The sequence below is a fragment of the Protomyctophum bolini genome, assembly GCF_963924005.1.
Source record: "Protomyctophum bolini genome assembly, chromosome: 24".
Lineage (NCBI taxonomy): Eukaryota > Metazoa > Chordata > Actinopteri > Myctophiformes > Myctophidae > Protomyctophum > Protomyctophum bolini.
The window spans coordinates 14,979,684-14,998,305 of record NC_137885.1 but is presented as its reverse complement, the minus strand read 5'-3'; the positions used below and the strand labels follow the sequence as shown (position 1 = coordinate 14,998,305).

The window sequence follows — 18,622 nt, the reverse complement described above, 5'->3', positions numbered from 1 at the left end:
AGTGGATTTATACTTCAACTGAGTAGCAAATGTCATTATAGAAGTAAGACACTGTCCAGCTGGTTTAATTGGACTCACCTGTTTGATGGAAGTGACTGTTATGACAAAGAATAGAGGCAGACCACTGGTAATGGGACTGGTGGGAGTGTCAATGATTAACTAGAGAGAGAGGGGGGCAGGGAGGAGACAGTGGGAGAGAGGTTGATTTAGAGTGAAAAGGAATATTCATACTAGCGAGCATTGTTACAGTATATTCATTGTTCAGTACAGTATTCATTGTTCAGTACAGTGATCTTTTCCGCTCTCACCTGGACCAGGAAGATGATGAGGAAGTAGAAGTTCGCGACTCTCCTGAACTGCTCGAACAGATTCTTAGGGACGAAGTTCCAAAACGTGTACTGTAGAGATAGAAGACAGCAATGCACCACACGATACATTATAATGATGACAGTATGAGTGTACATGTACGTGTACGACTGTACGTGTGCGCGTGCACGTGTGTGTGTGTGTGTGTGTGTGTGTGTGTGTGTGTGTGTGAGACGCACCTTGGAGGAGACTATCCTGTTGTCGGGGTACCTCTGTGGTATGTAGGCCTCGGTACCGGGAGGAGGTTCTTTGTGGCCGATATAGACCGTCCTGCTGTCGACCCAGTTCTCCTCACCAACACACTGCAAAAGACACAACACACAAAAGTATTGGCATCAAAATGTACTTAAAGTAACACAAGTAAAAGTAGTCATTATGCAGGATGTCTCGTTTAAACATTTCAAATGGATAAAAATCTTTTGAAAATAGCAGATCTATACAAGCGCACAATTGTACAATATTTGCCTCTGACATCTAGTGGAGTACAAGTAAAAGTAAGCTACTGGAAATTGGAAATACAGTAAGTACAAATACCTCAAAATTGTACTTAAGTACAGTACTTGAGTATACTGTATGTACTTAGTTACTTTCCACCACTACAGACAGGCTGAACGGAGGGTGGGAAGAGAGGGAAGTAAAGAAAGGGAGCTAAAAGTAAATGGAGAAAAACCTGATCTACTGTATGATTCATCGTACGGTGGTTTTTGCATGCCGAAAATTGCCAATAGATAATCTATTTACATGAGGGCATGAGGGAGGGAAAGCGTGCGTGCGCGACTGCGCGTGGCTGCGTGTGTGTGCGTGCGGCCGTGCACTGTACACTTGTGTAACATTCTAAGATGTTTGCTTATGAAGAAACACAGACAGACAGACAGACAGACAGACAGACAGACAGACAGACAGACAGACAGACAGACAGACAGACAGACAGAGGGTTGCATGTATAAGTAATGTTTTCACAGTGAATGAAAGCTTTTGTACGTTACATTCATGCGCGGGACTGGCTGCATGTGACTCACAGTGGAATGCAACACACACACACACACACACACACACACACACACACACACACACACACACACACACACACACACACACACACACACACACACGCGCAAGCACACGCGCACAGAGAGCAGAGACCAACTGATAATGATAAGATACCCTAGGAAATAATGACACATTGCTTTTTTACTGTAGTGAAGTCAATCACATCTCACAAACGTTTAAAAGGAAATAACCATAGCATGTTAACCAGAAAATGTGAGTTAGGTTTAAGTTTAGGCATACCGGTAGTTTTACTGAGGTTAAGTTTAGCAATAGGGTTAGGTTTACCGGTAGTTTAGGCATAGTTTTACTGAGGTTAAGGTTAGGAATATAAGTTTAGTTTTAACCATAATAATTTAGCATAATTTACTTCGGCTATACTTTAGGAATACCAGGCTGAACAGTTCCGCCGGCTGTACGCCCGAGGCCAGTTGGTAAATGGGCGACTCGTTTGCAGGGCTCGGAATTGCGACCGCTTTGGGCGCAATTAATACAATCAATAAAAAGGTTAACGGGCTCAGACAGCGTTGATGCTGGGGTCGTAAACATATTATGTGTGAGTGGAGGGCTCCTTCTGCCCTCTCTGTGAATGTTTGGTTTAGTCGACTTGGTCTTTCAGACTTCTTAACAAAGTAGACAACTATTTGTTCAAATGGGATAAGTGGGAGGCACACACTGGAGCCACTGTCTCATTGTAAGCAGACTGAGCAGACTATTATATGAACTGCATGTACTCGAATTAAACTTGTAGATCTGCTATTTTCGCAATTTTTGTCCAAAAGTGTCGCTCTTACGGGATGTCAGCCCCCTGCCTCTCTAACGCTCTCTGGCACGTCCCTGTTTCCCTCCCGGGTTTGACCTGTGGTAAACCGCGGCGTGCAGGCTGAGCCGCGCCAGACAGCTGATCTCTAAGCACACCTAATCCTCCTCTGTGTATCTCTGTAGCACTCTCTCTACTCCTACTTCTCTATCCACTGAGTGGTCCCTGATTAGTACTGCAATATAGAAATACTTTATTATAAGTAGAAGTCCGGAATCCAAAATGTACTTGAGTAAAAGTATAAACGTATTGGCCTCAAAATGTACTTAAAGGAGAATTCCATACTAGAAGGCTTTCTTACCTTTATTTGTAGTTGTTACGTCCCCACCAAAGAGGTCCGTCCGGGTGTTATTTTGTGCAAAAGCGCATTATTGGCTATTTCGGTATTTCCCCTACCATAAGCCCTCAATGAATTTGCATTGAATTGCATTGAATTGAATGGGGCTATGGGGTGTTGTGAAGATATATATTTTCTTTCCAGTCGCTTCAATCGCTTTACTTTGGCCGTGCAGGTCAGTGTTGGTCGATTGGCTTTAGACACAGTCATTTAACTTTGGGAGAGTAACCAATTGGACCTGCTCGTTCACCAAAGACTGCTCGGTTCAATATATTTAACATAATTCCTGCTACTATATATAATTTATGAGCAGCAACACTAGTTCCTATGTCTTTGGGTTTACTTTGTATACTGTTTTGTTCCCCACCGTTGCTGACTGTCATCAATATTAAGCCCATATATGGGCCTGAAAATTAAGGACCAGGCCTACTTGGGCCCTCATCAAACCCTGTACACTCAAGACACTGCACCCGCTGCCACCCTTAGATCTCCATATATGGAGCTGACCTGTTCTGACATTCCATATGTTGATATGACCTCATCAAACCCTGTACACTCAAGACACGCTCCATATATGGCCAGTACATAATTCATTCCATATGTTGATCTGACCCCCCCCATGCCAAAGCGCCAGCGCTCGCCCAGCAGTCTGCTGTCACCCAGGCGGATGCCCTCAGACGCCCTCAGACGTCTTACTGGTAATATTATGTAATAGGCTAGTTTACTCTCTATGGATGGTTATTGTGTTGTTTTTGAACCCTTTTGGAGACACTGCATAGACTTATACATTCATTCCATTCATCTGATTACCCTAATCCTACAAAAAAGTCAGCAACATCCAATTTGGGACAACAGTTTTGTCCCCAGTTTGGCAATATTGCTCAGGTCAGTTAGGCTTATGTCAGTAGCACGCACACACACACACACACACACACACACACACACACACACGCACACACACACACACGGGCGCACGGGGGCGCACGGGGGCGCACGGCACAAGCAGACAGTGCTAACGAGAGGTGACAGTAATCACAATCGTAATTGGTCGGTGAATGGGATTGAGTGTCAGTGGCATTGTGGCCTGGTTTCCAACTCCCCTCTCTCTCTTTAACTCTCTCTCTTTCTCTCATACACAAACACACGCAGGACAACCATTATGTTATGTCACTGTGCCTCTGTGCTCAGGTTACCTCGTCTATAGTAGAAAGGCTATTTATACTCGTTAGCCTCAATTATCTACAGGGCAGAGGAGAATAGAGTAGAATAGACTCTATAGTCTATACTATATAGAGCACTGATTCCCAAACACAGTCTGAGACCCAAGGTTGGGTACTAGTGAGTAAAAACAAACATGATATGCCGAGTCACTATGCTGCACCTGTGATGTTCCTTTTTACTGACACCAAGTTTAAAATAAGAATTGAGTGCACAGAATATCATTAAATATGAAGCAACTGAAAAACATGTTATTTCAGTGGTAGTGGATGGAGAGAGAAGATTTTTGTTCAACCACGAAAAAAAAAACGAAGAGGGGCACAACCACGGGCGGGACTTGACAAAGGGTGAATTTGGAAATTGAGAGAGAGAGAGAGAGAGAGAGAGAGAGAGGGGAAGGGAACTGAGAGTGTAGGAGGGCATAGATATAGCTTTGTTAGGCTCTGCTTGCCAACTTTTATCAACTACACAACATGACCTCTCTCTCACTCTCTCTCTCTCTCTCTCTCTCTCTCTCTCTCTCTCTTGTCTTTCTCTGTCTCTCTGTCTCTCTCTCTCCAACGTCTCTCTCCTCTCTCTCTCGTCTCTCTCCTATGTCTGACTATCCCTTTTTCTCTCACCTCTCTAACTCGCTCTTTTCTCTCTTTTCTCTGTCTCCTGTCCTGTCCACCTGCCTGCTACTTTTACTTCTCTCTTCTCTGTCTCCTGTCCTGTCCACCTGCCTGCTACTTTTACTTCTCTTAACACACACACACACACACACACACACACACACACACGTGCGCGCACAAGCACAAATGCGCGGCATATGTGCGACTGAAGTAGCAGCAAATTCAGACCAGTACATGTCAGTTATGTTGAACAATCTCTTGTAGATCGGATTTTCTAAATATTTGTTTATTGAGGGGCGCTAGCCCCTCCTATATTCAGCTATTAGTGTAGATTTTCATCTTACACAAACATTAAATTCCCATTGACAATGAATGGAGAATGTACGTCATATGTACTGTAGACGAGCAAATCGACATGCTACGCCATGACGACGTACGATGATAAGAGCGCCCCTCACTTCACACATTTTTTACATTTTGTTGACTCTTTGCCTATTTTACATTCCTCACAATACGGATCCATCACATTTTTCATCACATTAATTCGGTTACATGATTTTCCCTCATATAGCTGCAACATTTGCCATCGTAAGGAAAGGGTAAAAGTATAAGGAAGTACATGTTAATAATAATAATAGTAATAATGAATTGCATTTTTATAGCGCTTTTCCAAGTGCTCAAAGCGCTTTACAATGGTTCTATCATTCATACATTGGGAGCAACTGAATACACATTTTTAGCCCACAGACCTTTTCTATCCCTTCAAATCTTTTCACCTGCCTTTACAAGTTTCTGCCTTCTGTCTGGTCTGTTCATACCAGTATACATTTGTTTCATTGATATTGTTTTGATAAGTATTTACTCCTTGTCATTGTTTGCCATTATAAGCACTCTGTGGTGTTAGGAATAACAATAAGCTACTGTATCTCTTCATCTCGGTTCTCTAACCACATGAACTCGTATACTGTATATAGGCTACACTATTCTGGGGGTGAACATTAAAGTGAAAATAGCAGATTTACAAGCTCACAAGCGTCACAACTTAACAGTGAATATAGGGTTTAAGTGTCCTTGAGGATGTCTCTGTTTCTGTGACTCTCTCTCTCTCTCTCTCTCTCTCTCTCTCTCTCTCCCTCTCCCTCTCCCTCTCCCCTTCCGTCTGTCCAACTACAACCTCAGATGGCCTCCACGGGACATTTATCCTTCCATCGATTACATTTCAGCTTTCCTCAAATTCACGGCACTTTTACACTCAGGCCCGCCTCTATCTTCTATACCTAATCAAATCCAATACCCCTTTTAACAAAACAAAAGCCGCTCTGGCCCTCGTAGAAATAAAAGCCCGCCTCGTTGCCGTTAGCATCCCTTTTGGCCCTTCCAACCATTTGGGTGGAAAGTGGAGATGAAAGGTCTATTCTGGACTAGGCGGATAATCACTTTTAAGTGGCCTTTTTCAGCTTTCAGGACGGCACGGCGGTGCCGTCCTGAAAGCCGGTGGCGTATATATATATTTATAGTTTGGAGGCAAACATTTGCGGTGGGGAAATGAAGGGGATCAATGAGAAAGCTTTCACTCGGACAGAGGCCGGGGCTATTGGCTCTGTCTCCGTCCATTTCAGTCGGACAGCCACTTTCTTTGAAAGGGGAAATTAGGAGAAGAGAGCATTATGGGAGGCCCCTGATCACACCATCACACACATGTGGGGGAAGCGGAGCCTGATTTATAGTATTTCTTATTTTCGTTTGCAGGCCCAGGGATCGATTTATTTATTCGTTTATTTTTGTTTAGGGGAGGAGAGATTTTCTTAAAGGAGTACTTCACCCTTTTTGCAAGAAAATATAGGCTAATTAATGTTAATGACGTTTTGGAGATTTAGAACACTTAACTGGGGTCTCTATGTGTGTAATATGTGGTTTTAGATATTATAGATTTTAGCAGTGTCCATGATGTCATGCACCAAAGCATTATGGGAATTGTAGTCCAGGAAGGAACACATACACACACACAACACACAACACACACACAGTGGACTTCCTCCATCTGTGTTTCCTGTCCAACTGTAGACAGGATATATTTAGACCAGTCCAGCATTATTGTTGTCTACACTCCTCCGTGTGTGTGTGTGTGTGTGTGTGTGTGTGTGTGTGTGTGTGTGTGTGTGTGTGTGTAGGTGTTGCTTTGGCTCTGAGGGCTCCAGAGCCAAGGCCTGGTATAGTGTAAACAGGATCACACACACACACACACACACACACACACACACACACACACACACACACACACACACACACACACACACACACACACACAAACTGTGAAAGACCTTCGCCCCGTCCTAAGAGAGAGAAAGAGAGCCCTTCCCTTCCACTGCTGATATACGATATATTGTTGGTTGTACATACAGAAATGAAGTGAGGGGCGCTTCCATTGGGGACTGAGGAGACCCCACCGGGAGGATGTACTCCTCCCGGTCAACATTCCCCGCCGACAGGTCGCCGTCCCCCAGCCCGTAGGAGTATAGTGCAGTGGTGTAAAAAGTACTCAATTGTTTTACTTAAGTAAAAGTACCAATACTGCAATTTAGAACTACTTCGTTCTAGTACGGAATTGAAAATGTACTTGAGTAAACTACAAAAGTATCGGCATCAAAATGTACTTAATTACTAAAAGTAAAAGTACTCATTGTGCGTCATATGTATTTCGGCTATTTTCAAATGGCCGAAATGTATAGGGTTGAAGTGGTTAATGTATGTTTTCTAATCAAAATGTAAATCTCCAAAGTAACTAGTAACTAAAGTTTTCAAATAATTTTCGAGTAAAAGTACAAATGTTGGCTCCGAGATGTAGTGGAGTAGAAGTAAAAGTATTGGAAATTGGAAATGCTCAAGTAAAGTAAACAAAATTGTATACTTAAGTACAGTACTTGCTGCATATATATGCCATATTCAGGTTCATATATGTAGATAAAAATCACACCCATGTGAAGTGAGTGGTGCAACTCCCCTCTCCCCCTGCCTCTCTCTCTCTCACTCTCTCTCTCTCACTATCTCTCTCTCTCTCTCTCTCTCTCTCTCTCTCTCTCTCTCTCTCTCTCTCTGTAATTAGCAGGCAACAGTGCAACACTATATCTCTCTCTCTGTTTCTGGCACAACAGCGCCACTTTTTCCCCTACTGGTACTCTAAACATAGTCACATAGTAACATACCGGTAGTTTCATAGTGACAATGCTGTTCCTTGGAGTGGTTGCACCACTCAAAAAGGAAATATAATGTCTCTATATAGCTTATGCAATTTATATTCCCATGTGAGGGGGTGCATCAGCTATAGGTCGGGGTAACGGGGGGTGCATGGCTATATGAATGAAATGACCGACACCAATGGAATAGGACAATATTTAAAACCTGAATTATGCTTCGCCGGCCAGATTTATTCCAATATAAAGCAGTGCATGTAGGGGTGGGAGTCGTTGCGACAAGAAAATGAGAATATGTAATGACTGTTTTGATGAGCTTTAAAAGGAACATCTAACCGTAAGCGTTGCGACACTTCCCTTCCTAAAAACGATGTTTGTCATGTTGCCATTTGACACTGTTTTGTAACAATGATAACTCACTGTGTGTGTGTGTGTGTGTGTGTGTGTGTGTGTGTGTGTGTGTGTGTGTGCGTGTGTGCGTGTGTGCGTGCGCGGCATTGAATTGCTGCACCTACAGTATATGTGATATTGTGAATGCTCATGGGCAAACTGTCCACACTGCATGGACATGTTATCTCTCCTACCCAGCCACACACACACACACACACACACACACACACACACACACACACACACACACACACACACACACTGTGTTACTATTGTTGATGTGTCATCTAGGGTAGAATATGGCCTTTAACTAGGCGGCTTTATCTTACTCCACCCGGCTGGGCTGTGAAAGGCTCTAAACCAAACATCTGAGAACAGTACCCGTCCTCTCTGATGGAACTGACAGTGTGTGTGTGTGCGTGCAATATCTCTCTTCCACCATCATCACTGAAGTGAAGAGATAAGGGTAATCCTGCATCCAATCCCATCATTCAACAGGCTATACATATATAGACACGATGCCATATATACAGTATTAACTGTGTGTGTGTGTGTGTGTGTGTGTGTGTGTGTGTGTGTGTGTGTGTGTGTGTGTGTGTGTGTGTGTGTGTGTGTGTGTGTGTGTGTGTGTGTGTGAGAGCGTGTGTGAGCGTGTCTGTGTGTGTGTGTGAGCGTGTGTGTGCGTGTTTTATTTAACCTTTGTTTACGTAATGTGCATGCTCCATTGAGATAAAACAAAAATACCAATTTGAAAGGAACCTGTATATTTTCTTGACGTGCATGAGGGTTGTGCATGCTTCGTGTGTCAGCATTAAGAAGACCGGGAACGCATCTGTGTCACCGTAGTTTTGGCTTTTTAACCACTTTGACCGTTATTTTAAACTTTGGCTATTGAAAAATAGCAGATCTATTTTAGAAAAATCGTGAAAACGTGTGCAAATCTTTGAATATTCACAGCAAATGTTTCATGTTCTCATATCTTTGCTTCTGGGGGAGTCCCTGGAACAACATATATTTTCAGATGGCGGCCCAATTACATTTCATTTTTGGCGTCCTTGACATGAAATAGTTTGAGAACCACTGACATAGAACCATGTTTTCTTTCTTCAGAAAAGGATGTCAGGATTTAGAAGACATTTGCAGAATCTGGTCTTCGGTCTCAGCTTTAAATCAGAAGGGGGATGGATGGATGGATGGATGGATGGATGGATGGATGTATGGATGGATGGATGGATGCATGGATGGATGGATGGATGGATGGATGGATGTATGGATGGATGGATGGATGGATGGATGGATGGATGGATGTATTTGGTTAAAATGGGTGGGGTTTAAAAAAAGGCAAAAGCTTGCTCTGGTGCACTGGCCTAAAAGTGGGTCCTTAAAAACTGCTAAAACGTCTGAAATGTATGTATGTAGGTGGGTATGTATGTATGTGTGTAGTATTTTAAAAGGGGGGGCTTTTTAGTAAAAAGCCCAGCCCATAAAACCTTACTATATTTAAAACAAATCCAAAATAAGGTTACCAGTGAAGGGCAAAATGCCTATTCACTGGGGACTATGCAAGGCAGAGGCGTCCACCCCCCTGAGTCCAAGTTAAGCTAGACCGCATACCTAAACCAATGTCCGAAATGTCTTCTAAAACCCAAGGGTAAAATGGATATAAAAATAGACAGTAATAAAACCACCTAAAACCATAAAGGAGTAAAAGTTCACAGCAAGGCCTGGAAACCATTTATTGATGGGACAGATAAAAGAACAGAAAGAGATAAAAATCAACTTTTTTCATTAAGACCAGTGGGTGTTACAGTTAGTAATTTTTTAATCCATCTGTGCTCCATGAGTTTCCGCTGTCCACTGGTCCATCGGACTCCACATTCCAGACCTGAAATGATGAGGTTAGCGATAGAATGGGATTGAAAGTGTGTGTATAGGGTTGTGTTTATGTCTGCTCGTTTGATGTGATATAAGTGTTGTTTGAGTCGTGTTTCTAGTGTGCGTCCGGTTTCTCCTATGTAGTGTTTATGACATTGTGTGCAGGTGATGATGTAGACTATGTTGGGTGTGGTCAGAGACAGAGGGTCCGTAATGGGGGAGGAAGTGTGACTATGGGGGTTGTTGATGAATTTGCGGGGTTTGAAATGGAGTGTATGTGGCTGTGGGGGCTTGGGAGGTAAAGTGGAAAATTTGGAATGCACAAGGAGGTCTCCCAGGTTCTTGTTCCTTCTAAGTGCTGAAATGACTTGATGTGCTTGTAATGGGGGGTAGGATTGTTGTGTAGTGGTGAAATTTTGTTTAAATTTGTGGTGAAGTGGTTGGAGTGTATGTGAAAATGTGGTTATGAATGGGAGTAATGTTTTAATTGTAGAGGAGCCGATGGCCTGGATGGTGAGAGAAGAAGAGTTGGAGGAGGGAAGACATAGAGGAGAGGGTAATGTGTGGGCCCCGTCCAGGTCCGTCCCTGTCCCTGCGCTAGAGAGGGGCCTCTGATCCGGGTGCATGCTCTGAGGTGGCTGGGGAAGAAAGCTGGGATTGAGGTTAGGGTTAGAATTGGGGATGAGAGGGTTAGGGGTAGGAGGCAGAGTGTTGGTGGAGAGTGACTGGGTGGGGGAGAGAGAGGCCAGGGCATTGCTCCTGATGGTACGTAAAAGTCTTTTACTATAACCTCTCCTTCGGAGGACTGTAAAGAGTGTGTGTGTGGCCTGGTTGAAGTGTTCCCTATTGGATGAAATCCTGAAAAACCGAATGATTTGTGATTTGATGATGCCTGCAAAAGTGTGCTTTGGGTGGTAACTGTGTTTGTGGAGTAGTGCGTGTGTGTCTGTGTCCTTAAAATATATTTTTGTCAGTAGTCGTTTATGTGTCTGGTCTATTGTATGAAAAAATACGGTGGTGTCCAGGAAGTTAATCTCTGTTGGATGAATTATGTGTTTGATGGTTATGGAAGCATGGTGTGTGTTCAAGATCTGTAAAAAGTTATCAAACTGTTGTAAGGTGTGTGGCCAGAGCCCTATGATGTCATCTAAAAATCTGAAATACATGGTGGGTTGTAGTGGACACTTTGCCAAGGCCTCTCTCTCCCACTCACTCATGTAAATGTTGGCATAAGCGGGTGCAAATTTCTTGCCCATAGCTGTGCAATTGAGACTAAGTTCTAATAGTTGTAAAATGGCATTGTCTGGTCTAGTGTTGTCCGGGTGTGTCTGGAAGAGGTTTCTAACTGCCTGTAAACCAGTGGCTGTATGTATGTTAGTGTAAAGGCTGTCAATGTCTATGGTGAAAATGTATGTGTGTGGTGGCACAGCTATGGGCTTGATTTTTTCCAGGAAATCATATGTGTCTCTTAAATAACTGGCGTGTTATGGATGGATGGATGGATGGATGGATAGATGGATGGATGGATGGATGGATGGATGGATGGATGGATGGATGGATGGATGGATGGATGGATGGGCTGAGATAAGGCTGGATGAGCACATGTCGGACAGAGATAAAGGGACGGGCAGATACAATCAGAATTCCCACCTTTTCTTAATGGTGGACGGGAGAGAGGAGAGAGAGAAGGACACAATGGAGGCCTGAATCGCTGTCATGTGCATATTATTTCAACACGGCACACAAAGCATACTGTATATAAACTTTGTACTTTATAATCTCCTCTTCTTAACCCATTTTGGGCGGGAACCCCTTTTGGTGTTTTAAAGCATCACGTTATACTTTAGCTATTGAAAAATAGCAGATCTACAAGCTCATAGCGTGGCACCGAGTGCCGCGCCTGTAGGTCTGCTATTTTTGAGAAATCGTGAAAATCTGCCTCAAATCTTTGAATATATATTATTACAGTGGACATTTTAACTCAAATCTTTGCTTCCGCAGGGGAGGTCCCTGGAACAACATATTTTCAGAAGGCATATTACATAACATTTCTGGGGTCCTTGACATGAAATATTGAGCACCACTGATACAGAAACGTGAAGTATTTCAGAAAACTGTCGGGATTTTGAAGACATGATTTAAATTTCGACGTCTGGCCCGAATGCGTTAAGCCTGCATTCCTGCTGATCCTAGAAGCACCTTCAGCATACTTTTTATACTTTTAGTTTGTTGTTGTTGTTGTTGTTGGTAATCTCCTTTGAGCACCCGGTTGGCCTCTGTGTGTTTACGCCACAGTATACAAAGTGACTTCCACTGCAGGAATCTATCCGGATACAAAAAAATACATAAAGATGGCCAAACGTTGCTTCCACTCGTGGCCCGGGCTTACGCAGTGCTGCTGTACTCTAAAGTAAGTCATATTACTGTATTTGTACTTTACCTGAGTATTTCCTATTTCCAATACTTTTACTTCTACTCCACTACATCCCGGATCCAAATATTGTGTACAGTATACATTTGAAAAGTTTAGTTACTGGCTATATGTAGTTACAATGTGTCACGATGCGACGCATTGTGAGCTTTGTATAGATCTGCCATTTTCAAAAGAATATTATGCTATTATTGAAATGGCACATTCTGCACAATGAGCAGGTGCATGGCCTTTATACTTTTGGTACATCAAGTACATTTTGATGCCGATACCTAAATACTTTTACTCGTGTACATTTTGAATTCCGGGCTTTTACTTGTAACAGTATACTTCTACATTGCAGTACTGATACTTTTACTTAAGTAAAAACTGTGAGTACATTTTCCACCACTGCGTGGTTCCCGTCATGTGAGACATGAGGTCACTCTGCACCGGTCCACCCCTAAAACGAAAGCCCGAAGCCCTAACCGAGACCCGGGCCGGTTTTCTGCAGAATCTTGACTTTAGTTTAAGATCATGCTATACTTTACACCATTTTTGGGGGGAATTGGAAGGGAGAAGAAGCCATCGAAAACAGCAGATGAGGGAGGCATGGGTGATGGAACGGTGGGATATATAATTATACTGAAGCTGGCATCGGGTCCAAGTATGAACGGGCTGGTGCCGTTACGGTCCGTTTTGGACCGGGTCTAATTACCCTCTGGTTGGTTTCAGACCCTGGTCTCTGTTTGGGCGGGAACCCCTTCTGGTGTTTTAAGCGTTATGTTATGATTTAGCCGTTGAAAAATAGCAAATCTACAAGCTCATAGCGCGGCACTCAGAGCTTGTAGGTCTGCTAGCAAATCTTTGACTATTCTTTCAGAGCAAACGTTTTTAACTCATCTTTGCTTCACATAACACAACGTATTTTCAGATGGGGGGTCGGCGGCCAAATACAGATAATTCTGGGGGTCCTTGACATGAAAAAGGTTGAGCACAACTGACCTATAATCACAGGTATTTCAGAAAAACTGACATTCTACAAAAGACATTTGTAGAATTTGGTGTCCGGTCAAAAATGTGTTTATAAAAAGCATTTATGCAAAGCCACGGCTCGGCTTCAGAAGGGGTCCAGGTATTTGGACCCCGCACACACAGACCTCTAATGCGTATATTGGCACCAGTAGCCGCCATGCAGTCACTGATGGCTCAATGAAGGGGATAAGTGCTTCGCTGCTGTCACGCCGTAACCCGATCGGAGCCTCATAGGATTAAAGATTCAATGGCCATGCAGTCAGCAGCCATCATCACCGTTTCCATCCGCACACAACTGGTGCACGGCAGGGCGTCGGTCGCACGGCGGTGAGAGACGCGTGGGCTTTCTTCTGCGATGGCTATAGAGCCCCGTTATGAAAAGGCACAGAATGCGCGGCATGAAAGCGCGGTGGAGAAATGCTTCCGCTGCGAAAGTCGATAACCGTAAAATGCCAGCCAGTCATAGGAGCGATTGGCCACGCGTGTTTAAAGATAGATGAGTAGGAAAGGAGGAGAGAAGAAATTAAGATATACTATAAGTGTGTGCGCGTGCGTGTGCGTGTGTGTGTGTGTGTGTGTGTGTGTGTGTGTGTGTGTGTGTGTGTGTGTGTGTGTGTGTGTGTGTGTGTGTGTGTGTGTGTGTGTGTGCGTGCATGCATGCATGCCTGCATGCGTGCGTGCGTGACAGCGCCTCAGGGGATGCCCCTCTAGTCCTCACTGCCAGTCATCTATTAGAAATGTGACCGAACATTATGACACACACACACACACACACACACACACACACACACACACACACACACAGCTCACATGAGCACTAGCAATATTAATTGGAGTCAGCAGACAGCGATTCGTTATTGTGTGTATGTGTGTGTGTGTGTGTGTGTGTGTGTGTGTGTGTGTGTGTGTGTGTGTGTGTGTGTGCGCACACGTGCGTGCCCGTGGTGAGTGACAGAAAATCACCACTTCTTTTCCTGTCCACCTGTGTGTCCTGACTATACGCTGTATATATATATATATATATATATATATATATATATATATATATATATATATCATCTGTCTGAGAGAAACCAAGACAGGGAGAACAATGAAGAGAGAACTATAGACAGAGCTGAGGAACACGACAGTAAACTGTGTTTTCTTTTTTTACTTTGTACTAAAAGAGAAATGAGGCATAGCACCAGTGATTATGATTTAATTAAAATTGAACGCTGCCTTCGCATTAACCTCTGTCGGTTAGGTTGCGAGTGTGTGTGTGTGTTTGTGTGACTGTGAGGGTGTGTGTGCGCGTGTGCGTGGCGTGTTTGTGCGTGTGCGCCCACGTACGTGTTTGTGCACTCAGGGTCGTATTAGCAGTCTAAGCAGTTTTTTTTGTCAAAACTTTCGGCCAAAATGTCACAACGCTGCAGATTGTTGTTATACTATGAAGAACATTATTACTGCAGTGCTACTGTATCAACGGTAACAGCAGCAGCAGCAGTATACATTAACACATTTTGGACTGAGGTAGATTTTTAAAAAAGGCTTCCAAATCCTAAGATTTTTCTGAAAAACCCATGTCAGTGGTGGGAGCGGACGTAGAATACGCACATCTACAGGCTGGGTGCTGGGCTAAAGAAACTCCAGGGAAATATGTAGTTCCAGGGACCCCCCCATGAAGCAAAATGAGTTCAAAATGTTCACTCTGAAAGAATATATATTCCAAGATTTGAGGCACATCTACAAGCTCGTAAAATGAGACATTCTGCATAATTAGTACTTTTACTTTTGGTATTTTAAGTACATTTTATGCCAATACTATTGTACTTTTACTCAAGTACATTTTGAATTCCGGATTTTTACTTCAAACAGACCGAATCATCATGACATCACAACCAGAACCAAGATGTCCAGGTAGATCGGGTCGCATTGGAGCAGTATAGGCCTATTATTTATTGACCTTATCTCTGGAAGAGCATGCAGGACACTTGATATCTTCCGTTCTTACCTCACACTGATTCATAATGCTTTAAAACACCAAAAGGGGTTCCCGCCCCAAAATGGGTTGAGGGAAAACGTCCTGTCGGCAGACCAAAACTGCAAGCTACAAAGACATTTGCGAGCGAAGACCTGAAGGCCTTGGACAATCGATCTGGACACCTGCAGCATTCGATCGCACAGCTTGGAGAGACGGATCGTTGAGGACGGTCTCTCCAGGTTTGAAGAGACGCTCGCCCAGCAGTCCGTGCGGGCAAAGAGGCGAAAGAATATAAGGCCCAGAACCAACCAGACAGACCATCATCATGTCTTTACCAGTGTGAAGTGCGGAAGGGATTGCGAATCCCGCATTGGTCTATACTCAGACACACTGAACGCTCATGCTCCAAAAGCAGAAGAAGCATCTATACAGAACGCGACTCCATAGTCTCTCTCCACGGATGCCAACGATGAGCCATTCTAATGGAGCCGCAGACAAGGAAGTGAACGCCAGTGCGCATGCGCTAAAACGTACGCTGCAGAACGCCAACCAAAAAAACAACTGTATATCAATAAAAAAGACCTATACACGTCCAAGGCACCCCGTGGTTTTGATCCCCATATAGGCCTAATTATTAGTGTTAACCCATTTAGACCTGAGGAAGATTCTATACTAAATGTCTTTTCTGAAAAACCTAGTTTCTATAACTGTCTGCCGTTCTCAAACGTTTTCATGTCAAGAACCCCTCACAAATAATTGGCTGCCGACCCCCATCTGAAAAGATGTGGTTCCTGCAGTGACCGCCCAGAAGAAAAGAAACTCGCTCTGAAAGAATATATTCAGAGATTTGCGTCACATTCACGATTTTTCGAAAATAGCAGACCAACAAGTTCATAGTGCGGCACTCGGTGCCGCGCTATGAGCTTGTAGATCTGCTATTTTTCAACAGCTAAAGCACAACATAATGCTTAAAACACCAAAAGGGGTTCCCGCCCAAAAATGGGTTAAGAAGATGGCTAAATGCTGAGAATATTCATCCTCTGCAGGTACAGTGTGTGCATTGTGTGAAAATGAAGTATAGCATATTACTAGAACAAGTATTTCATAAAACATGCCATGACACACATGCATGCATTATTAACTGCTGCTGATTTCACCTGCTGATAAAGCAACAATAGGCAAGGTGGAGCCTCTGGGTGAAAGTCCTCTGACAGAGGAGGGCGGGCATGGCATGAGTGCTCGTTTGAACCACGGCCAGAAGGCTGTTTAAACCAATCAGATTGCTTTCTAGAAACGACCTGTTGTATAATCCACAATAACCACTGACTACATCATCCCACGGGCCCAAAATGAGACCAGAATAGAAAGCATGCATGCATCACCGTTGTCCCCACTACGGGGTGGGGGGGGGGGGGGGGGAGAGGCGCGATAGTGTTACCCCCTGCACAACCTCAAACACATGGGCTTAGTGCAATGCCGAAAATAGGACAGCTAGCGCTCTGCTAATGATGGAGGCTATTCTTAAACACGAATCAGCACATTTTTTGGCGTCATTGTGCACGAACATAGCATCACAGATGGTGTGACTTAAACATGCGTCAGCAAAATTCCTTGCTCGACCCCTCCCCCCCCCCCCCTCCCCCCCGAGTCACTGCTATGACCACAACCTTGTATCTGTAAAAACATGCATTAAAAATGCACTGGTGGCGGGTCAGGGACCCACATAAAGAGAGTGGCCAGTATGATTGCAAGGAGTAGACAGCCTGTACGAAGCTAATCCTCTCAAAATTCTTCCAGATACCGAAGTTCTTACAAAACCGTATGTAGCACCAGGGACTAATTAGCCAATGGGCCAGTGCACGGGCCGTGGCCCAGGGGCCCTTTGTTCTCAGGGGGCCCTTTGATATTTCATGTCAAGGACCCCAAAAATTATATGTAATATGCCTCCGCCCCCCTATCTGAAAATATGTTGCCCCCCTCCCCCAGAAGCAAAGATTTGAGTTAAAATGTTCACTCTGTAATAATATATATTCAAAGATTTGAGGCACATTTTCACCATTTTTCTAAAATAGAAGACCTACAAGCTCATAGCGCGGCACTCGCGCTATGAGCTTGTAAATCTGCTATTTTTCAATAGCTAAAAGTAGAACGCTTAATTTAAAACACCAAAAGGGGTTCCCGCCCGTGCAAAATGGGTTAATTGGAGGCAGTGCATGGCGTTACGTCGGGCCCTGCAGATGGTGAGACAGCGAACACACGGTGCCCCGTGAACCCAGAGCCTGCCGGAGTCACCAGAGACCTGGTGTCACCCATGATGAAGCATCACGGCTCCGAAATAGAACCTGTTTCCAGGCCCTATGTGGGTCAGCGGAGCAACGTGCACGTGGGAGAGTGTGAGAGAGAGAGAGGGAGCATGCGTGCGTGTGAGAGTGAGTTTGGGGAACGTTTTCTGTCTTAGCAACAGGATTGCTTTTTATTCTCACTAAGTGATGTGCTGCAGCTAGACAAAGGCAGGCAGGCAGGCAGGCAGACAGACAGACAGACAGACAGACAGACAGACAGACAGGCAGGCAGACAGGCAGGCAGGCAGGCAGGCAGTACTAAAGTCTGGACCGGTTTGTCCACATGCATGAGATTTTTCTGATCAACGACTGGTATGAATCACTGGTATGAATCGCATGGTATGAATCACTGGTATGAATCAATCGCATGGTATGAATCACTGGTATGCATCAATCGCATGGTATGAATCACTGGTATGAATCAATCGCATGGTATGAATCACTGGTATGCATCGCATGGTATGAATCACTGGTATGAATTGCATTTGTAGTGTAGCCTGCTTCAATGTGATTCAGTGAATCTTCAGTTCAGAGCAGTTCAATCCACACAGCTCAACTCATTTCAGTTCAGCTCAACTGAATTCAATTCATAGAATACACTGACAGTGACACCACGGCGCGAGTGTCAAGCTGTGACTCCGCCCACCCCCGGGGGAAGTTGTGATTTGCTCTCGTTCACTGCAATGCAATTTGCGGCATTTCCAAAACAATATTGCTCAGAGTAGCGATTATCAAACGTATTTGCAATGCCATACATTGAAAGATCTGTTGCCCGTGGACAAGGCACGCTACCTCCGCAAGTTAGATATTATCGGCATAGATGTTTGTCCGTATGTGATTAAGGATTGGACCAAGTTGCATTGACAGCCATAGAACATTCTTATCCCGGGCTAAAACCGGATGTGACGTTCCAGCCGTTCCTGTCTATAGCTTGGTGTCAGTGTATTCAACTCCAGCCTGGATTATTATACTGCAGGCTTTATCTTATTATTTGTCTTTTTTATATACTGTATATTAAAA

The 18,622-nt window shown here is 44.0% G+C and overlaps 1 protein-coding gene across 2 annotated transcripts in view; it reads right to left on the bottom strand.

Moving 5' to 3' along the window:
- The window catches only part of LOC308311489 (phospholipid-transporting ATPase IH-like), a 69,694-nt gene that overhangs the window by 34,180 nt on the left and 16,892 nt on the right, over positions 1-18,622 (bottom strand). For both annotated transcript variants that reach the window (XM_080758178.1, XM_080758179.1), the window contains exons 2-4: positions 546-668; positions 309-398; positions 79-159 (exon numbers count right to left, since the gene is read on the bottom strand). In XM_080758178.1, the coding sequence (XP_080614304.1) occupies positions 79-159; positions 309-398; positions 546-668 (294 nt within the window). The remainder of the gene's footprint in view (positions 1-78; positions 160-308; positions 399-545; positions 669-18,622) is intronic.